The 24,004-nt window shown below is 36.4% G+C and overlaps 1 protein-coding gene across 1 annotated transcript in view; it reads right to left on the reverse strand.

The window, feature by feature from the left end:
• CP (ceruloplasmin) overlaps positions 1-24,004 on the reverse strand; it is a gene marked incomplete at both ends in the record, with an annotated part of 65,995 nt that overhangs the window by 11,580 nt on the left and 30,411 nt on the right. Inside the window, 10 exons of the mRNA XM_084231781.1 lie at positions 1,003-1,142; positions 1,629-1,845; positions 3,246-3,352; positions 5,526-5,654; positions 6,633-6,772; positions 8,337-8,544; positions 9,544-9,756; positions 11,057-11,207; positions 20,837-21,048; positions 22,828-22,980. Of these exons, the coding sequence (XP_084087907.1) occupies positions 1,003-1,142; positions 1,629-1,845; positions 3,246-3,352; positions 5,526-5,654; positions 6,633-6,772; positions 8,337-8,544; positions 9,544-9,756; positions 11,057-11,207; positions 20,837-21,048; positions 22,828-22,980 (1,670 nt within the window). The remainder of the gene's footprint in view (positions 1-1,002; positions 1,143-1,628; positions 1,846-3,245; positions 3,353-5,525; positions 5,655-6,632; positions 6,773-8,336; positions 8,545-9,543; positions 9,757-11,056; positions 11,208-20,836; positions 21,049-22,827; positions 22,981-24,004) is intronic.

Genomic DNA, 24,004 nt, shown 5'->3' on the forward strand with positions numbered 1-24,004 from the left:
AAGATACCCTGCTATTTCCATATTTAATACAAACCGTGGCTTATGTGTTCCTTGTTTTCCTGCTAAACTTTGGCCCTATGAGCCATCAAGTGGGCATGGAGGAAAGATGTGATAAGAGTGAATTTATCAACACAAGATTATCTGTTACCCTTACACTTTGACTTTCACTCTATCACTTTGGTTTGCTTCTTTTTCAGAGCACTTGAGTTACACAGGGGAACTGACCCACGGCCCCATTTCATTTCTAGCCTCACTTGCTGTACTTATCCTAGATTAGCTTGGCAGTGAAACTTGAGGGAAAGGAAGAGAGCTACAAAAGTGGTCAGTTGAGAAACTGAAAGCTGAAGCATTTTGACTAGACACATTTTGACTAGACACAGAGTATTAGGAGATTTCTACAGGGACAGAATTGAAAGTCCACTAGGAAAAGCACATCTATGTAAAACAAAATATGGATAATCAAAAATGGTCTCCAGCAATGTGCTTTTTTAAGTAGCTTCTGAATTTTGTACTGAAAGGCAGAAAAACATTTCCAAAGGGAATGATTCATATTAATTCCTGCTGAAATTAGCATGGATTGAGAAGTAGAAGTATGATTAAGATCTAGGCACTAGTGTCTTGGAGACAATTGGATAAGCTTGTTCATTTAGTATCCAAATCTTAGAACATGCAAAGGTTCTAATAATGTCTCTACTCTTTGAATCATCACTATGTGAACATTCTACTATTTCAACTAACAATCCCATTCAAATACTATATCCAGGAATATGTGAGCAGAACTCATGAAAATCCAGTAAAAACTGCAAATCCATGGAAGAGCCCAAGGTGTAACAAAGGTCAGTAATGTCAGTTGAAATTAGTGGGTGTCATCTCTTTGAAAGTAACTTAGTTGTATATTCAAACTTTCAACTTTTCATAAGTCTCCCTGAGGAAGTATATTTTTTCATTTGTATTGAAAATTTTTCACATATATTAATAATAACCACCATAGATGGTGCTTACCTTGTATCTGAATGTATGGCCGTGGAAATGTACAGTGTGCAAGTCTATTTCATTGCCCATTCCCATCAGATACCAGTTGACTTCATCCCCCACATGCATTGTGAGGCCTTGTAGATTCCCAAACATTCTTCCATTAATAGCTGTGGACACACATGATTTTTTTATTACCTTTCAAAATATTTTCAACCAACAACTTTCACAGAAAATGATTACCATGTAAATGAATGAGATCCTTTTGAGGTAACTGAATTACTTTACTGCAGTTGGGAGAAATGGATTCTTTAAGGTCAATAATATCTCTCTGCTTTTCTAGTCTGCTTTCAGCATCAAAAGCCTTAATCCTAATTTAGAGGGCAAGGAAGGGAGTGACAGAGGAGGTCAGCTGAAAAGTCACACCAGAAACATTTCAGATTGAGTTTTGGATTAGACAGAGTAAATAAGGTTTAGGAAAATTGGGGGAGAACTTAACAGATAATTTTGAACATAGTCCCCTTTTTGCTTTGAACAAAAATCTACCTCATACAAAGTGAGGCATATGTAGTTTATTATAAAATGAAGCAAATGGTCTCCAAAATAATTTTAAAGAAAAGAAAGTGAAAACTAGATTTTAGACAAATGGGTCATACCATGCATTTTATTGCTTTCTATGAATGCTTCATCATCTTTGTTTACTTTCTCAGGGTGATCAGAGTATGTTTTGATGTTGTCATCCAAGTACCAAGATTCATTCTCATCAAAAACTAAAAACAGAAGGGAAAATTCCAGTTTCTTTATGGGATTGAAAGTTTGAATGAAATGTCTCCGACAAACAATCAGTGAGCCAATTAATCCGCTATAGAGATCCTGGAAACAAACAAAAATTTCAGTAATCTTTGTGATACAGGTCAGAATTTCAGAGAATGAGGACTTCATTATCTATAACTATAGGAATTTTGGAGAGACTGATTTAAGCAGTAGACATTGCCCATTGTGCTGCCAGGTCAGTAACTTTGCCACCAAAGTAGTTAAATTTGAACACTGGTGAGTATAGATGGGTCCTGTGGGTGGTTGATTTTGAAGTAACAGAAATAAATATGTGCAGAGGCCAGATGGTTCAGTTAAAAAGCAGCAATCTTAAAGAACTCCAAGTGAATATTATTGGTTTGCTTACCCAAACACTATGCTAGTTACCAGAAACCCACAAATGAGTCAAACAAGGTCCCTGTTCTCCAAGTACTCAGTCCAGTAGGAAAAATAGAGGAAATGAACCACCTGCCATCACTGTGGTATGTAAGGTGCTAGTGGGCACAAAGGAAGAATAGTATAAGTGACTCAGGTTCATGGGAAATTTGGTTTGGCTGTGTCAGTAATAACTGCTTTGGGTTTGAAGGGCTTTTGCAATGTATCTTGTTCAGAAATTTTAGATTTTGTCTTATAGGTAGTCATTGAGAAAGTGTCATGGTCAAGTCATTGAAAAGTGAGTGAGGAATGGCAGCATATTTGCATTTGGTGGTAAAGTCAAGGAAGGAATATTTGCATTTGGTGGTGAAGTCAAGGAAGGAAGGAGAGGGAAGAGATTGGAGACCTATGGAGATGCAGAGATGGAATGTATTGAACTATATGTAGGTGGGAAAATTGCCTGGGAAGTGATATACATCATGTCCAGGGTTCTAGCATGAAGAAATGAGTAGATTTTGTGCTTTTGATACTGTTTCTTACAATAGGAGATGCAGTATGAAATTGAGGGAAATCCCAGTTTGCCAGTGTCTGGGCTGTTATTGGTGGAGATGTTCCATAAGTAATGTATAGACAGTTCTGGAACTCAGGAGGGAGATTTGGAAAAGAATCTTGGCACATGTTCTGGTTTGCAGCTGAGTGTTGACTTTGAATTATTTAATCAAATAGCTTTAGTTGTACTGTAATTGGCCGTTGAGATCAGCATTTATTATGTAATAATAGAGCTCTTCAATAATGTACCTCAGTTTTTTTAGTTTAATGTGTTTTTTTATGTGAAGGGAAATATAAAGCACTGTGTTAATCACTTAGTGTATTACACATAATCAGCAGTCACAGAATTAATACAGACAAAAAAAAATTGTATCCTTACAGACAAATAAAAAATTGAAACCAAAGTGAATTGTAGAGCAACATACTTTTCTGGGGTTTTAACACAGAATTGGACTGCAGGAAGACTAACCCATCTTCCTTTAATTGTTTGTCTATTTGGGGGAATTTTTACAAAACACAAGTGATTTAAAGTTTACCTTTACTTGATCCACAGTTGAATAGTAAGCCCATGGTATGCAAGCAGAGTCCTCTATTCCAGCTCCAGATCTTTCTGGGATTTTCCATACATAAGTGCGAGTCTCACCTAAGTTCATCAAACATTAATGTATCTAGTTACATTTGGACTATATTTGATATATATACTAAACCTTGATAAACAGTGACCCAAGAACTGGGAATGTCAAGGTAATTAGTTAAATTCTTAGACTACAAGGAAAAACAGTGGTCACCAGAAAGGGAAGGGAGAAGAGAAATGGGAAAATTGGGTAAAAGGTGTAAATTTTTATGTGATAGAGGGAAGCTAGACTTTGTGATAGAGGGATGAGCATAATAGAGCATATATAGATGTTGATACACATCTGTACATCTGAAAACTATAATGCTATAAACTAATGTTAAAATTGTTTTGGGATTTAGTTTTTTTTTTTTTTTAATTTAATATTACATGCATACAAGAGCTGGGGTACAGGTCAGAGATGCGGGGGCGGGGGTGTGAGAGGATTCACCAGAGATAAAGCGGGGAGCAGAACAGGCAGATGGACTGAAATACACTGCTGAGGGGAGCAGCGGGCAAGACAGGAGAGGTCTGCTGTGCCATGTGGGTTTCTCTCTGGTTGGCTGGGGATTGAACTTGTGCTGCAGAGGCTGCGGATTGCTTCATTGTGTGGTGCTTAACCCCTTGCGCCACCAGGGAGGCCCTTGGGATTTAGCTTTAAGACAAACTGTAAGACGCACTTTTTTAACTTCTGTGTTAATTGTAAATTAATTAGCCATGACACACATACCATTTCACAAACCAGGAGGTGGCAATTCCAATATCACAGTCTGAACAAACTTTGCAACAGATAAGTTCTTAGCTTGAAGTGTATATCTCCAATATAATTTTTTCTCTACACTTGAAAAATCAAGTGTTTTTTTTTCTTGTAATGGCTAACACCTTCCCCACAATCTTCACTGTGCTTGTGTATCTGGACTATCATGTGATTTCCTCAGCTTCAACATGACTTTCCTTTTCTCCTTTTTTCACTATTATCCTCAGGGATTTCCTGATTCCTGGAGCAGTTTGCTCTCTTGATCTCATGGCTGCTGACCTGTCATGATGACCTTATTTCTAGTCCATTGCATTCTGTCACCATACTCTGTTCTTTCACAACTCTGTCACACACAGGACCAGATTGATGTGAACTGTGACACTTTGAAGGTGGCAGGCCTTTCCTCTTTCATCTGTTCCGGGTCTGCTCTAGTTTTATTTCCACTGCTGGTCACCCCTACAATTCCTTTACAGCTTCTAAGAAGACCTTGACTTTCAGCTACAGCCACTCACCAATCCTGACTCTACCTGCATTCCCTGCTACTATTTGTGCTGTCAGACAAACCTTTACTAGCAATCAAAAGGACATGAGGGATGCTCTCAAAGGAAGAGCTAGATTTTATGACGTGCTGATTCACCACCTGAATGTATTCTCTCATCTTCTATACTCATCATTCTGATAACCACAAAATAAACATTTTCTTCTCCTTTTTCCCCCACCCTGACTTGCCATGCTTCGACTGCCCTAAGGCCCAATCTTTCAGCAGGTCCTTTTAGCAAACTTTTAAAATAGCAGCGAAACATCAGCTCTTTCACCCTTATCCAAATATTGCTAATGCTTTACTCAGATTATTTAGTAGTCCATTAACTATCCTTGATTCTGTCCTTATGCCCCTATAATCACATCCACACACCAGCCAGAATAGTTAACAAGTGTTCATCAGATCATCATTCCTTACATGTACTTTTAGAATTAAATCTAAGGTGCCCTGGCCTCCCTGGAACTCATGTCACTTTCTGTCCCCTGTTTGCTCTACTCTGCCTTAATGAAAAACATTGAGCTCGGTGCACGCCAGATATTATACCAACGCAGGATCTGAAATTCTAAGTGTCAGCCTCTGCCCTTTAGGACCCTGTTTTGGGACACAGACATGGAAACATCCAGCCTCATGCAGCAGGGTAAATCATTACCTGAGTGTGGTGAGATCATAGCCCTCTTCTCAACGCTGAGCCAGTACTCTCAGATTGTTTCTTTACAGTTTTCCTAGAGAGAGTGTGTGTGTATGTGCACGCACGCGCATGTAGGTGTAGACACACTGCCTGCAGCCCCTCTTAACCACCTCCTTTATATCCTCAAGACACATTCATTTGGAATGAACATCTCTCTGATGAATTTTGCTATGAAAAGTCTATTAAATTGTGTACTCCCTCTTGCTCCCTTAAGTACCTGGTAAAGTTGGAGTGACTGTGGAACTGTCCGTTTTCACCCCGTGGGCATGAATTGAGTAGGGTCTTGTGGCCATGTTTTTAAAGATAATTTTAACTTTGTCTCTAACAGCTGCATGAAGTTGTGGACCTGGCAAGAGTAAGAAGAGGAACTTAGGTACCTGTCAAATTGGAAATTCTAACACAAATACCAGATAGCTTTCTTAGCATTAAAGGCAAAGTCTGTTTCTCCCCTCCTCGTCCCCTGCTTCCCAAAACTGCATGCTGTAGCACTCACAGATTTATACCTAGTCCTAAGGGATTTGGGATAAAAGCTTTATTAATCGCTGCTTCTAAAGATGGAGACCATGGGTTCACATTAAGAGTCCTAAGGTTTTGGCCTGAAAGTGTCCTGTAGGGTATTGCCCTAATCACGGGAGTCAGCTGTGATCTCCCCTGGTCAGGAATCAGGAGCACTTGCTCTCTCTTCTCTGCATTTGTAATTCCAGGCCTTCTGAGTGTGCACTTATTTTTTTTTGTTGTTGGCATTTATTTTTAGTTTGTTCATTGAAGTAACACTGGTTTACAACATTGTATAATTAAAAGGTATATGATTTCAGCTTTTTAAATTGGAATAGTATTCCATTGTGTATATGTATAGCACTATTGAAAGTGTGGAGCTACTACTTCCTTTTTCCCCTCTAGCCACTCTTACATTGTTTCCTGACTGGGACTTTTCTGTGACCTAGCAACAATGACATTGTCCCTTGGGTGTTTTATACCAGGTATAGAGGATAACCAAGCCCCAGGCCAGGGAACTCTTAATAGCGTGGCCAGGGAATAATCATTAACATCTTTATTTTAAAAGCAAGTATCTGCTCTTTTAGGGGGGAGATAGCAGAATTTGATTAACAGTTTAATAAGAAAATTTCTAGGAATTTTATCAAAACTACAGGTAGCAATTTTTTTAGTAAATATAGGATATTTGTTTTTAGTGAATAAGTTTGATTTTTAATTTTTTAAATGATGTTGATACATGAACAGAAAAAATTAAACTGATAGTGATGAATTATCACTGTACATAGCACATCACTAGCCCACACTTGAAGAACTGAAGCTGTTAGAGTACCTAGAATTCCCAGATGTTCTTCTTCAGCTTTTCTCTCCACTGGAACTCTGAATGTGCTATCAGTGTATTGCCGATATACAACCTTCTTGTACTTTGAACCGATGTAAAATTCTTCCTTATCTAAAAATGCATTTGAAACACTTACACACACACAGACACACACACACAACTAAGGTTAGTATTTGTCTTAGTGAAAGTGGAAGTTGAGTTTTAAATTTGAATAAAAATAGTATTTATTAAAGTGACTATGGTCGTTTTTAATATCACTCTCCCATCCCATAAGAATAAGCCGTAAAAATAGATATATGTTATAGAAAGGGCACCTAGTTAACGATGGAGACATCTAAGTTCTGGCCTTGACTCTGCCACTGGCTGAAATGTCTCATTGCTTATCTGTTTCTTATAGCTAAAGTGAAATATTGATGAGATAATCTAAAATTTCCTTACAGCTCTAAAATTTTATGAGTCCAGATATCACCAATGAAGCATTTTCTGGTTATTGCAAATGATCTATAGGCACTGAAATAACCATGTTTACCCAGCCACTCCCTTAATCTAACATTTCCATTGACTCCTAGAGGCTCCTGTAACTTTCTGACGTATTTGTCCCAGTCACTGAAAAAAGCTCTTACTCCTTTACACCGAAAATCATGCCACTGTGGTCAAAGTTACTAACTAACTTCTGCTTAATTACGGGTTACCAGCCACATTGTGCACCCCCTATTTGAATACCTATCCATGCTGTTCTTAAATTACATCTATGAAGGTCAGTGCGTGACATGTGAGTTGAGGAGGGGACAGTTATTTGAATAGTAAAAAAGATCTAAGTAGAGGTGTTCGAGTTAGTGCTCTGAAGGCAGTATTTCTGACGCTCCAATAACAGGTTCCTTTATTTACATTTATCCATACTCTTTTTTACATTTCCATAATGTACATGTTATTGATGACTGTACCACATTTTCCTCTAAGTTCTTGGAGGGGAGAGTATATCTGCTCTAACACTCTCAAGAAGTTAAAATATTACTCCATTCCTAACACCTTTAAGAATGTGAACTGTGGGCCTCCCTGGTGGCGCAAGGGCTTAAGATGCAACCTATGATGCTATCTGCAGCCTCTGCAGCACGAGTTCCATCTCCCTGCTGGCCAGGGAGCAACCCACATGGTGCAGCAGACCTCCCCTGACTTGCCCACTGCTCCCCTCAGCAGTGTATTTTGGTCAATCTGTCTGTTCTGTTCCCCACTCTGTCTCTGGTGAATTCTCTCAGATTCTCACCTCTGGCCTGTACCCCAGCTCTTATATGCATACATAAATAAATCTTTAAAAAACAAAAGAATGTGAACTGATTACTAGACTAATAATCTTGGTAGGGAAGATAGTTGGTAAAGGAAAATAATATGTTATCTCTGAAATCCAGGCATTCAGTTTGGTTTTAATTTGAATATACCAAGAGAAGGACATGCAAATGTGAGTAGACAATCCAATAAAAAAGTAAAATGGATGACAACAAAGAATCAAATGAGATAAAGAGAAATTTTCCTCTAAGAAACTTAGGAGAAGCAGAAATTAATGAGGAAGGGTAACTAGTAAATATTTTGTTGTTTCGTTACTGTTTAAAGCAACTGTTTTTCTAAACCTTTGCACAATTCTTACTTATCTGATAGAGAAACCTAAAAAAAAACGTGAATCAGAGTTTGGATAATTACTTTTGCTCTTGCAAATGATGTAGCTCCTTTTCCCATTCCCTGCTTGGAGAATAATCCCATTCCACCTCTACCGAGGCAATGTAGTAGGTCCTCTCTTCGTAGTAGAAGTTTGACTCCTCAGAAGGATACCCGCACACATTCACAGTATATTTTTGCTTCATACCACCTGTGTAGTGGTCAGTTGTGAGGCACTCAAGGTTATAAGTCCCTGGAATGGGAAATAAGCATGTCACCCCTTTGCTCAGCACCTTCTGTGACCCCTCCCCCACTCGGAATCAGCACCAAAATTCTTACCATCATCTTATGATATGACTTTCCTTACCTCTGACTGGGTAGGCCTCTTTGCCGTTTTGGAACAGGTCAACTGCGTGCCTACCTGGATGCCTTTGCACTTGCTGTTTCCTGTTCCTGGAACAGTTTTCCCCACAACATCCATGTGGGTCCTATCTTCATTTCAGTGTCTCTTTGTCTCTTCCTCAGAGAATTTTTACCCTCTTCCTCCCATCAGTCCCCTGCCCTATTTTTCTTCAGAATACTTATAGTCACTTCATAAATTATTTATTGTATTTATTAGTATTCTTGCTTGTTGTCTGTCTCCCTGAATTAAAATTTCAGCTCCATGACAGCAGACACCTTTTCTCTTTTGTTCACAGTTGTATTTCTATTTGTCTGATGAATAAAGGGAATGGTGACACTGGATCTGACTTTTGTGGTGTGTAATAACCAACTAAATAAAGCCTGAAGCAAGTTAGTATATTTTCTTGTTTTGGTTAAAATTATTTTTTTTGTTGTTTCAGTTTTATTCATTCACGTATCTGTACGTCTCTGAATTTGCATGGGTTCTAGTATAGGACATTCAATTCCTAACAGCCAATAAGTGGACACTACATCTAGGATATAGAGAAATGAAGTAACATTTAGATACACAGTCTTTATGTGAGTCATTCCCTTTCTGGTCTGATTTGCCAGCTACCTTTCATTTAAAAGGAGAATGTCTTGAGGATTTTACTGAGTTGAAACAGGAGAAATCACAGTCCCTTCTTTTCTTCTCACCCTCTGCCATCCCTCCAACAAGCCTGTCTACATTACTTAACTGACAGACTTAGGGAGACGAGAGGTTAGGAAAGGCATAAGTTTATCAAACAACACAAAATTAAACCAATACTGCACAAATGGATTAAACAGACTTGACTTTAAAGAAATATACCTTCAGTATCTGGCTGCATGAAGAGTGTAAAGCTTGTTTGAGGGAAGAGGTTTGCTGTGTCTCTCCTTTCTCCTCTTGACAAATATGTGTGTCCTGAAAAGTAAATCCCATGTATATCGGCCTCATTACCAGCGCTGAATAGGTACCACACGACAGAATCTCCTCGACACATATTGAGACCAGGTTGATTTCCATACATGAATCCATTCATGGCTGTAACAGTTGGGAAAATACGTTTTCAAAGTGGTGTATATCCTTCTACATGACAATCTCCCAGACTTTCTGGAGCAAATTTTGTTTACTTAATTTTTAGAAGAACCTACTCAGGCCTTCCAATTGCTTTATTGTTAGGGGTGTTGGCAGCACTTTCAGAGCAACCCCCTACTGAAAGGAGTAGAGACAAATGCAATGTTCTCAAAGTTGAATGCCCTGGGAATCTCACTACTCTCCCCAGCTGGTCACTTCTCAGTTTTCTCAGGAGACACATTTGTGAGCACCCAAATATCTGAGTAATAATGACTTTTCCTGGGCCTGTAGATTGGAAATGCATTGTTGCTCTAGGTAGAAATTGCATCTTAAATAACAAGGATGAGTATACACAGTATCTCTCACTGCTTTTTTCAACAGAAAATATTCTTGATCCTTTGAAGTACAAAAGGAGTTTTAAAAAGGATATTTTATAGAATGTGGGTAATATGTCTAGTATCATTCCAACTTAAAAAAATCACATCTTCATATAACGCATATTTATATTTTTTTCTTCTAGATGACTTTCACATGTCTGTTAGTAGTGTGGGGGCATTGTGTACAATTAGTTCACTATCTCTGAACCATAACTGCATTTATAATTACAAAGGGAACTGAAATAAATCTCATGCTAGGTTTCAATTAAATAAAAATCTCCAGAGTTCAGTGTTTAAAATATACTTTAAATGCTCTGAAGTTGAACATTTAGGATATAGCTTAAATGCTCTGCAGTTGAGCATTTAGAATACAATTTTAATATATTAACAGTTTTTTAAAAACTGCATGGGGATTGATTCTAACACCATAGCTTGCTTCGTATTGAAAATAAAATGAGTCTGTCATTAGTAAAACACAGTTGAGAAAAGTTTCTCACCCAGTGGTTCTCAAACTTTAACATATATCAAAATGAACTTGAGGGCTGTTAAATGCAGATTGATGCCACCACCCCCAAGTTTCTGATTCAGTTTGTCAGGGATGGGGCTTACGAACTTACAATTCTAACACATTCTAAATGATGCTGAGGCTGCTGAACATTTTAAGAACCATGCATCTAATTGACATACCTTGTATTTTTTAATTCTGAATTAAGAGAGATGAAGAGTAATTGGATACATTAAATAATCAATGATATTACTGAGACCACTATCATGTTTAACCATTTATAAAACATTAATGAATGGGCAAAGCTATTAAAATTTTGGTTTAATTAAAAACATTACATGCTTAGTACTGAAATAACACAATTGATGGATGATGCAGTACTTACAGTGCATCTTATTAGATTCCTGAAAGTCTTCATCGTCCTTATTCACCTGATCAGGTTCAGTTGTAAACATTCTAATATTATCATCCAGCAGTAAACTCTCATTTTCATCAATGACTGCAGGGAATAAATAGAACTCCCTGTCTACACCTTTCTGTAAATCAAAACAAGGACAATAAGGTGAAGAGAGAATAAGTAAAGCAGAAAGACTTCCATGTAGACAATGCTATTTGTGCACCAAAGGAAAGATAAGAACAGAGGTTTCCATTCCTCCTTGTAAAATGGACTCATGAAATACTCCAGTGGACAACCAGAGTTTTCATTACTATCTGTGTAGTGCACTTTCATTCAACATGATAATCTAAGCCTCATGTTGCACCTAAAAGTTTTGAATTTGCTCTGCCTGCCTTCATTCCAAGACAAATTTAGCCCATCCAAAAAAAAAAAAAAAAAAAAGATTAAAATTAAAATAGAAGGGAATAAGTGTCTGTGCTAGAAACCAGGGAAGTTGTCATTTACATTCATAAAAACTTGAAGAATTTCTGTAAAGCAGAGCAGATAGAAGTAGAGGGAAGAATCATCTTAAATAAAAAAATAACCAGTCAAGTGAATTGGAACAGGAATTCACACAATTTCTCATCATCTGAACAAACATTCTCACTCCTTGTCCCTCTGCCCCCGGTAAAATAAATAAATAAGGAACCAGAAATACTGTTCTGCCAGCTAAGAATATTATATCCTGACAGATTCTTCTTCAGATATGAGGGAAAAGTAGGATCCTTCTCAGACAAACAGAAACTGAAGGAGTTTGTAAACCCTGTAGCTCCCCTACAAGAAATGTTGATAGCCCAGAAGTAAACCCACATTTATATAGTTAGTTAATCTATGATAAAGAAATTAAGAGTATGCAATGGAGATAAGAGAGTCTCTTCAATAAATGGTGCTGGAAAACTGGGCAGTCACATGCAGAGAATTCAAACTAGAGACAGTCACATGCAGAGAATTTTCACATCATACCCACCATGAACTGAGAATGTATTAAAGACTTGGACATAAAACTATAATCCACTAAATCCACAGAGGAAAACATAATCAAAACATTCCACAACATTTGCTTCAGGGGCACTCAATTCCAGCAGCATGGAAAAAAAGAAACAAAAATAAACAAATGGGCCTACTTCAAACTAAAAACCTCTGCATAGTGAAAGAAACTATCAGTAAGACAATAGACACAAAGACACTCTACTGAATGGGAGGAAACATTTGTACAACATACATCCAACAAGGAGCTATTGTCCAAGATCTACAAAGAACTCATACAATTCAATAGAGAACAAAGAACATAATCAAGAAATGGGCAGAGGAGGTAAATAAACTCTTCTCCAAAGAGTACATACAAATGGCTTCTGGGCACGTGAAGAAGTGTTCAATATCAACTTATCATCACAGAAGAGTAAATCCAAACCACAATGAGATATAGCCTCATTCCAGTGATAATGGCCTATATTTAAACAAACAAACAAAAAATAATAGAAACAATAAATGTTGGCAAGGGTATGGAGAAAAAGGAACTCTCCTACCCTGTTGTCAGGAATGAAGACTGGTCTAGCCCTTATAAAAAACAGTGTGAACTTTTCTTAAAATATTTGAAATATATATACAATTTAATCCAGCAATTCCACTCCTTGGCATTTATCCAAAGAATGCAAAAACACTATTTTGAAGATGTACATGAACTATGTTCATTGCAGCACTATTTACAGTAGCAAGTTATAGAAACAACATAAATGCCCAATGACAGAAGACTGGATTAAGAAGATGTGATACACAGGAAAAAAACTAATTATAATAAGGTAAAAATCAAAATCCACTGGCAACTATAAACCAGAGACATACTACGGTGGTGGTGGTGGGGGGGGGAGAAGGGAGTAGGATCAAAACAAGGGTGGTGGGAATTTTACAGGGACTATAACCAAGATGAAAGTGCATACATTGTACAAAAAATGAAAAATGATGTAAAAATACATAAAATTTAAAAAAATTAAACAAGTAAACAAAGATGTTGCCAATTAAAAAAATGTGATATACACAATAGAATACTATTTATAAAAAAGATGAATTACTGCCATTTGCAACAATATGAAGGGATAACAGTAAGTGAAATAAACCAGAGAAAGACAAGCACTAAATTATTTCATTCACATGTGAAATATAGAGAACAAAACAAAGGAACTTGGAGAACAAAACCAAAAAATTTCTATAAATTACTGCCCAATTGAGGCCTGTAGAGTGGGGAAGGGGCCCAATTGTATACAATAAATTCTGGGATGTGTGGGGTGTGGTGATGCATACTTGAGATGTGAACCTGTTCCTCTGAAAAGTTTACAGTGATGTAAATAAATATATTTATTGCAAATAAGTAAATATTTTAAAAAATTTCAAAAAAAATAACATTCCCAAAAGTTAAAAAAATTAGAAAATGAGTTAATGAAATCTATCACATCAATAGGTTAAAGAATCCATCACATCATTAAATGAGTTAATGAATTCCATCACATCACATTACCTTTTAACAACAGATGTGGAAAAAGCATTTAACAAAACTAGCATTCACTAATGACAAAAACACTCAGTATACTAGGACTAGAGAGATGTTTTCTCAATTTGATAAAAATTTCCCACAAAAAAACCTATAGCTAACATTTTACTTAATGATGAAATGAAAAAATTCAAATCTTTATCACCAAGATCAGGTACAAACAAGGACATACTCTTTTACCACTTCTATTCAGCTTCATACTGGAAGTTGTGGTTAATGCAATAAGACAAAAAGGAAAGTAATGGGAATATGTATCAAGATAAAATAAATAATCTTTGTTCACATATGACACAATCTATTTAGAAAATCTGAAACCCTAAAATCTGGAACCCCTATAACTAATAAGGTATGAAAACAAATTTTCAGGATACAAAATCAATATACAAAAGTGAGTCACTTTCTTATATGCCAGTAATGAATGAGTAAAAATTGACATTAAAAACAGTATCACTTATATTAACATCCCCCAAAATGAAATATTTAGACACAAATCTGAAAAAACATGTACAAGATCTATGTGAGGAAAACTACAAAACTGATAAATGAAATCAAAATAATATGTAATTGGGGCCTCCCCGATGGCGCAGCGGTTGAGCGCTGGGTTGCGAAACTGCGCGCGGCCTCTGCGGCGCCGGTTCGATCCCCGGCTGCTCCCCGGCCACCAGAGGAGGGTCCCACATGGCGTGCAGACCTCTCCTGCCGCCCGCTGCTCCCCTCAGCAGTGTACTTCGGTCCTTCTGCCTGCTCTGCTCCCCGCTCTGGCTCTGGTGAATTCTCTCACCCTCCCGCGCTTCTGACTGTACCCAGTGCATGTATAAACAAAACAAACAAACCAACCAGCAAACAAATAAATAAAGCATGCCTCTATAAAAAAAAAAAAATTAAAAAAAAAATTCAAAATACTATGTAAAAAAATATTTTGCAGGTTTGTGGATGGGAAGATTCAATATTGGCAAGTTTTCAATCTTTTGCAACTGGACCTATAGATTCAATGCAATCCAATCAAAAATCCCAGCAAATTGCTAGTGGATGTTGACATACTGATTCTGAAATTTATTTGGAGATACAGTATCAGAAAACCCAGAGGAGACCCACATCAGTCAGAGAAAACTGATGTCTGACAAAGAAGCAAATACAGTCTTTTCAACAAATGATGCTGTATCAATAGCATATCCACAACATACCCCTTCAAAAAAAAAAAAAGAATCTAGTATAGATCTCACACTTCTCACCAAATAAAGTCAAAATGAATCATGGATATAAATGAGAAAAACAAAATAAAAAAATCTCCTAGAAGAAAACATAGGGAAAAAATCTAGATGACCTTGGTGATATAACTTTTAAGATATGACGCCAAAGGCACAACCCATGAAAGAAAGAATTAATAAACTTAACTTCATTCATTCAAAAATTACGCTTTACTAAATAAAGATCTCATGAGAATGAGAAGACAAGCCACAGAAAGGGAGAAATACTTATAAAAGCGACATTGTATAAAGAATTGTTATCCAAAATAAAAACATTTAAAATTCAACAATAAGAAAACAAAGAGGTGAAATAACAAATGAGCAAAAGACCTTAACAAACATTTCACCAAAGAAGATACACAGATGACAAGTAAGCATATGAAAAGATGGTCTACATCATATATCATTAAAGGAAATGCAAATTTAAGCAACAATGAGATACATTTAGACTCCTGTTAGAACAACCAAAATCTGGAACACTGACAATGCCAAATGCTGGCAAGGATGTGGAGCAACAGGAGCTCTCATTAATTCCTGATAGGAAGGCAAAATAGTGTAGCCATTTCGGAATGCAATTGGTGATATCTTATAAAACTAAACATATTCCTATCATACAGTCCAGAAGATGTACCTTGGTATTTACCTAAAGGAATTAAAATATTATGTCCACATAAAAAGTGTCCTTCAGTAGGTAAATGGTGAAATAAACTGTGGTACATCCAGACAGTGTGATATTATTTAGTGCTAAGAAGAAATAAGCTATTAAGCCATGAAAAACTTGGAGGACATTCAATATGTACTAATATGTGAAAGTCAATGTGAAAAGACTATACACTACATGATTCTAACCAGATGACATGTGGAAAAGACAAAACTATAGTGACACTAATAAGACCTATCATTGGGGTATAGAGGAAAGGAGTAAATAAGTAGAGTACAGGATTTTATTTTTATATCTAAAAGAGAGGGTTTATTATTAAAAAAGGAAGGAAAGTAAAGGGCAGTTACACAGACACAAGATGGCAGAAAGAGCTGCCCCTAAAAGAGACAGGTTTGCCGTGCCATGTGGGATCCTCCCCGATTTTTGTATAAAAAATAAATAAATCTTTAAAAGAGAGAGAGAGAGAGATGTTTATGAAAAGAAACACCTGCACAGACACAGGTGGGCAGGATTGCTGCCTGGGATTTTTAGGGCAATAACAATTCTCTGTATGATACCAAAATGATGGACACATGTCATTATATACTTGTCCAAAACCATAGAAAATAAATAGTAAGAGTGAGCTTTAATGTGCTATTGACTTTGAATGATGTTGATGTGACAATGTAGGTTCATCAATTGAAACAAATGCACCACTTTTTTAGGGATGTTGATTTGGGGGGAGGTTGTGCATATGTGTTGGACTAAGGGGTATGTGGGAAATCTCTATATCTTATCCTCAATATTTTGGTTGAGCCCTAAAGTGCTCTAAAAAATAAAATCAATAATAATAATAAGCAAAAGAGGAAGAATGAATTACAAAGTTTAAGAAAAGTACCTGTAGTGAGGAGGCAGGGGATAGGTGAAAGGGAAGAAAGGATAGAAGCTAGACTTCTTTGAATATATTTCTTTTTGTGGATTTGATGTTGGAGCTAGGTAATATTTTATGTAATTATAATATTACAATTTTTAAAACAATCCCATAAAATGAATAAAATAAACCTATGTATTCAGTGGGTAGCAAAATTACATAGAGAGGAACTATTCTAAGTGATTTTAATTATGTAATTGGACAGAGTATCTTCAGTGATATCTATTCTAAGAATAAAAAGGGCTGCAAAGAAATCTTAAACTGTTTTCAGTAACCTTATTGTTGACTGTAATGTTAAAATTTTAATTCTGATACTATTGTTTTTATATGGTGGGATGAACTGAATGAATATTTATATTGTTATCATTGAGAAGTTTTTCAGTGCAGTTGAAGGGAAATAAGATGTAAGATCAATTAGGTTAAGTGAAAATAAAAACAAAAGAAAAATTCATTGACCTGAATTTGAATAGAAAGTATCAATACAAACTAATGATGAATTTTCCCTTAATTTTTTTCCAGGCCCAAAGGCCTAGAAACAATAATTAACAGTAATGAGCTTCCCTAGCGCCTGGATTATGGTTCTAAAATTAATATCTTACTGAAAAGAAGACTTTTTGGGAGAAATTCTGATTCTAGGTCTGGCTTAGAAAGTGTGCAATATGGATGTGAAATAGCTTGTCATACTAAAAAAAAAAAATAAATTTCAAAGACTAAGACCGTGTAAAATTAAGCATTATAAAAGTCTCTTCTTCCACAGCCATCATGTGTAAGTTGGAGTCTCCCAAGAGGTGTGGAAGTTTTCATCAGAAGTTTGAGCTTTGAAACAACTAATGAGAGTCTGGGAAGACATTTTAAACAATGGTAAATGCTCACAATGATAATAATTCAAACACCAAGTGCTCAGAGGCTTTGGGCTTGTCATATATGGTGGGCACAGCCACGAATGTAAGGACATACAAGGTGTTGAAAGTTGTGGAAACAGGTCTGTGGAAAGAGAAGATTCTCAAAGATCTGGTGTCACTTGTTGGTGTTGATTTTTGTTGGTATTATCAAAGAAGGCACTGAAGAGCATATTTAAGAGATTGTCTTGAGCTGTGTGGAAAAACTGAAGTGATTGAAATCATGATTGATGAAAGCAGTGGCAAGAAAAGAAGCTTTGCTTTTGGGACCGTTGATGACAAAGGGCTGTGTTTGTGGCTAACTGTCTAACAGGTTATTTTTGCTCCATGGAAAGTGTAAAGCATTCCAACAAAGTATTTTAATGTATTTTTTTGTACCCATGTTATTAATTGTTAAATGTTATAGTCCAATTTTGACACTGAATAGATGTCCTTGTAAAAAGTTTGCTTTATAAAGTTAGTCTACTCTGAAGCCTTCTTGGTAAACTACCTCAACAATGTAAAGTTAGAATTCTTTCAGGGTGACTCCAGGCCCCATGTGAAATTTTTTTACAGCCTGATTGGGTAGAAAAGTCATTGTTTTCAGAAATTTTGGTGTAGTTGAACTGAAAGTTACCATGTTGTGATTTGGAATTCACCATTAAAGGGTCACTCAAGCAGAGTCATGTTTTATTAATGATTGTTGGCACATCCTATGCAATATATCTAAATTGAATTATGTACCAGATAAAATTATAGATGCAAATAAACTATGTATATCATCTGTTTTCATGTGTAATCAATAAATGATTTAATATCCTTTTTGAAAAAAACCTCAAGGAATCAATTGGATGAAGTCCCTTTTGCCCCAGGGGCAAAATTATGATACTTTAAACATCAGTAAGGATAATGACAATGAATTGAAACATGCCAAATATGCTTAAATTATGATTTCACAAAAGTACTTAAAAACAAAGATGTTACTAAGAATCTTTGAAGTATTCTAAAAGAGAAATACTAATTTGAAAACTTATAAATATGGGGCTACAGTTGAGAAAAGAAAGCAAACACTATAGAAAATGAACAATGATGTAAAAATACATAAATAAATTAAAAATAAATAAATTAGTAAAAAAAGAAAACTTATAAAGGAAACTAATCAGGCAGATGTCTTTTCCTTCTTATGTAATACATAACTCTTAGTCATCAAATAATCCAATATCCTATACATGTATAGAAGTATACTGGCTAATAAACAAATAAGGATTGATGGAGTTAGAGTATCATCATGCAACCCCTGATTAGTTTGTGCATCTAAGATAGTCATTGTAGGTTAACAACATTTCCAATAGAGACACAAATTATATTTTACATATTTCCTGATAAAAGTACCCAGTACCACATATGAAGTAATCTTGCAAAATGAAAAAAAAATCTAACCTGAATCTGATCATACCTATTGATTAGGCTTTTGGCTTATTGGTATTAGATGAAAAGAGAGAAACATCTTAAATGGCCTGAAAAACGCAGTCATAAAATCTAGATATGGGAAATTCTACATAATAACATCACTTGCAATCAGGGAAATGCAAATCTACAACGAGAAACCATCTCACACCAGTGAGAATGGCACATATTAAAAAACTAGCAACAACAAATGTTGGCGAGGATGTGGAGAAAAAGGAACTCTCCTGCACTGCTGTTGGGAGTGCAAACTGGTCCAACTACTATGAAAAGCTGTGTGGAGATTCCTCAACCTACTAAAGATAGAGCTTCCATATGATCCAGCAATTCCACTCCTAGGTATTTACCCAAAGGACACAGAAACATTAATTCCAAAGAGCACCTGCACCCCTACGTTTATAGCAGCACAATTTACAATAGCTAAGCTTTGGAAACAACCCAAATGCCCAAAAATAGATGACTGAATCAAGATGTGGTACATATACACCATGGAATATTACTCAGCAATCAAAAAAGATAAACACATGCAATTTGCAGCAACATGGATGGAGCTCAGCGAAATAAGCCAGAAAGAAAAAGAAAAATACCGGATGGTCTTATTCATAGCAGGAATCTAGAAAACCTAAATAAGGGACCAGGAAAAAGAATAACTATAAGAAAGAAAAAATCAAAATCAATAAACAACTATAAACCAGAGACACACTATGGGGGGGTGGGTGGCGGGGAAAGAGGAATGGGTTCTAAATAAGGGGATTGCAATTGTATGGGGAATATAAAAATAAAATAAAAACATTAAAAAATAAATCTTTATTGAACAACAATAAAAATAAGAAAACAAAACTCTTCCCACAGAAAAAACACAAGAAAATAATCCTGAATAACATATCAACTGATTGTAATGTGTGTATTACTTAAGTATTCAAGCTACAAATGAAACAAAAGATAATTGGGGGAATGTGAACAGTGATTGGATAATTGATGATGTTAAGGCATTATTATGAATATTTTAAGACATGATAGTTATACTGAAGATATTTAAAAGGGAGTCCTTATCTTTCAAGGGTTCATGTTAATTTTTTTTTTTTTAAGGTTAAGAAGCAATGATGCGGCCTCCCTGGTGGCGCAAGGGGTTGAGATGCAACCTATGAAGCTCTCCGCAATCACTGCAGCATGGTTTGACCCCCAGCTGGCCAGCGAATAACCCACATGGCACAGCAGACCTCTCCTGGCTCGCCCACTGCTCCCCTCAGCAGTGTACTTCTGTCAATCTGCCTGTTTTGATCCCCACTCTGTCTCTGGTGAATCCTCTCACCCTCCACACCTCTGGCCTGCACCCCAGTTCTTGTATACATAAATAAATAATTCTTTTTTTTTTAAGATTGATTGATTGATTGATTGATTGATTGATTTATACAAGCACTGGGTACAGTCAGAAATGTGGGAGGGTGAGAGAATTCACCAGAGCCAGAGTGGGGAGCAGAGCAGGCAGAAGGACCAAAGTACACTGCTGAGGGGAGCAGCGGGCGGCAGGAGAGGTCTGCGTGCCATGCGGGACCCTCCTCCAGTGGCCGGGAGCAGCCGGGGATTGAACCGGTGCTGCAGAGGCTGCGGGCAGCTTTGCAACCCAGCGCTCAACCGCTGCGCCACCGGGGAGGCCCAATAAATAATTCTTTTTTAAAAAAAGAAGCAATGATGGCATAACATATTCTAAAAAATAATTTAACTAATATTTTCCTCAGTGAATGTTGAGTGACTTAACATAGTTTTTTTTTTTTTTTTTACTTCTGGATGCATATTAAAGTCTAATTGTATCATAAAAACATTGAATTCCAAGGAAAATCTTGTTTCCAATTCATCTTGGAACCATCAGGCTAGACAGAACATCTCTGTACAATGCAGATCTTATAAGCCAGAGAAAAATTTATAATAAACGTTATGTATAGAATCCTGACTATCTCCAAATATAAAATTTTCCTTATAATAATGATTTGGAAATCATTTTCATTTTTTCTGCTTGGACTTACCTGTGTCCCATTTTCATGTAAACTTCCCTCCTTACATATTTTCATTGGCCCAATAAGCCCTGTGAATATATCTTTGGTGGGATCCACAGCAGAATAATACATCTTAGATAAACAGGGAGGGTCTTTGTAAGTGGGTCCCACTTCTTCAGGGACAGTCCATTCATAGGTGAATGTTTCTTTTGGTCCCACATGGGAAGCTGAAGGAGGCACACCTGTAAGAAAGGTTATATTTGGCAGTTAAGTATACTTTATACTGTGGCCACTTGAGCCACAAAGTAGACTGAATTTAGTTTATGGTAAACTACTTTTGATTTCCCTGTTATACACTAGTGGGGAATCCTATTTGTGCTTCTGCGTCAGGCAAAGGATTGGTGTGATTTCCTCCAAGAAACTTCCTCTGACCTCTGTCTGAAATTAGTATTTGCTGCAGTTTGAATGCTTGTTATCTATTCAAAATTCACATATTGGAATTTTAATGCCTAACATGGTGGTGTTAGTAGGTGAGGGCCTCTGAGAGACAATTATGTTATGAGAGTGGAGCATTCATGATTGAGTTTAGTGCTCTTATAAAGGAGTTCTCACAGTGCCCACAAGTCCCTTCTGCCATCCGAGGACACAAGAAGTCTAAGCCCTGGAAGAGGACCACATACCGCCATGCTGGCACTGTAGTCTTGGAATTTTAGCCCCCCAAAACACTGACAAATAAATTTTTGTTATCTATAAGCCAACCAGTTTGTATTGGTAGTATCTGGTTATAGCAGACCGAACAGATTAAGATGGGGCCCCTCTTTGTACTGTCAGTTTCTGTGAAAGTCCCTAACACCTTTCTTATTATGTTGTGAGTATCTCCTCACTCCACCACCAAATAGAACTTAACCTTTTTGAAGGCAACTACTGGTTTCTATATTTCCATCAATTAGAAGAACATCTAGAAATAGGCGTTAATCAACACATTTTCTCTTGAACAAAAGTGAACAGAAAATAACATTAGAACTGCAGGTGATTCTATTCTAACATCTTAATTGAAGCAAACTGAGGTCAGAGAGACTAAATAACTTGCACATGGTTACACTGCTAGTTGTGGCAAAAACACTAGTCTTCACTGATCACCCTTGATGTATAAAAGTACCAAATGATACAAAATGAACTATTGTATTATATTGTATTAAATTGTATTATAAAACCTTATAGTGCTAAAGAAACAAGCTGGGTAAAAATTACTCAAATTGTATTTAAATACTATTATCTCAAGCACATTTAAAATAAATATTATATATACACAGATGAACAAATGGAGGAATTATATAAAATGTGATAGTGCTCATCCACAGAACGGGATTATATTTTTGGCTATACCATTTTATACTTTTCAAATGTTCTAAAATACTCTTCTGGGCCTCCCCAGTGGCGCAGTGGTTGAGCACTGGGCTGCGAAGCTGCCAGGAGCCTCTGTAGCACTGGTTCGATCCCTGGCCCCCGGCGAGGGTCCCACATGGTGCAACACACCTCTCCTGCTGTGCCCGCTGCTCCCCTCAGCAGTGTATTTCATCACTCTGCCTGTTCCGTTGCCCACTCTGGCTTTGGTGAATTCTCTCACCCTCCTGCGCTTCTGACTGTATCCAGTGCTTGCATAAATAAATAAATAAATAAATCTTTAAAAAAATAAAATACTCTTCTAATCTTCTTATAATAGTAAGGACATTTTTAAAAATTAAAAATAACCCAAATATTCCTCTAGAAAGGTAATTAATACAATCCAAATAAGTGACTACTAGCTTTGTCAATTATCACCCAATTAAGGCAGGAAGATGTTCCATGAATCAATTGAAAATAGGAAGAGGTTTACTTGCTTCTTCGCATGATGCCTGAAATGATATATGAGCAGTTTCCTTGGACGTTCTTGCCTTTTGTTTTTGCAGGATGGATTTTCTGGGTGGCCAGCACAGTAGGTTAATAAACATTGTTGATTGATTACACAGTGTTATACTCACTTCTGCTTGTGGAGCTGGAATGTGGAGCATAGTATGTGCCCTCATTGGCCTTATTTACTCTCACTCCAACAGGCTCAATACTGAGGGGATGTCCTCCTTTGTTATGAAAGGTGACTCTGATGGTGTCTCCCACTTCTGCCCAAATGACAGGACCTAGGGACAAAAAAAGTATTAACAATCAATGATATATAACATTCAGGAAGAGAGGAACTGAACAAACTATTCATAAATCTGGGATTTAAAATGGCACTGAAAAATATTTTGTAAAACAAAATCCCAGATGGCTTTAAGGATGAATTTTATCAAACTTTTGAAGAACTGTTGTCCACCTTGCCCAAATTATTTTTAAAAATACAAGAAAAAACGTTCCCTAATACTTTGTACAGTGTAGCACTGCCTTAACACTAAAACAGGACAAAGAGACAAAGACTGCATAAAACAATGAATAGAGCAATATCCTTGATAAATACCAATGTGATTTTTTTCAGTAAAATATTAGCAAATTGAATTCAATGGTATATCATAAGGATTAAACACCACCATCAATTGGAATTGATCCCAGGGATTCAAAGATGGTTTAATATTCATAAATCAACTAGTATCATACACCATGTAAACAAAAGTAAAGATAAAAATCATATGATAATATCAATAGATGCAGAGAAAGTATTTGATAAGACTCAGGGCCAATTTATGACAAAAGTGTTAACCAAGATGGGAATACTTGAATATTGTATTATTAAAAAATCTTTATTAAAAGGCCATATATCACAAGCCAATGGTCCAAAATAGTTCTCAGTGGTGAAAAACTGTAAGCTTTCCCCATAAAAACTACTATTGTCACCACATATGTTCACATAGTACTAGAGGTTTTGGCCAGAGCTATCAAACACACAGGAAAGAAAGGGAATCCAAGTAGGAAAAGAAGGTGAAATTATCATCATTCACAGATGACATGATAATATTGCTATAGAAGGTCCTAAAGACTCCATCAAAAAGTTATTAGAAACTACAAATGAATACAGCAAAGTAGCAAGCTACGTCAACATACAAAAGTCCACAGCCTTCTTATATACAATGAGAAAGAAACTAAAGAAATTAAGAAAATAACTCCATTTACAATTGCTTCAAAAAGAATTAAATACATTGCTAATATCTTCCATGATATCAACAATAA

The sequence above is a fragment of the Talpa europaea genome, assembly GCF_964194135.1.
Source record: "Talpa europaea genome assembly, chromosome: 4".
Taxonomy (NCBI): Eukaryota; Metazoa; Chordata; class Mammalia; order Eulipotyphla; family Talpidae; genus Talpa; species Talpa europaea.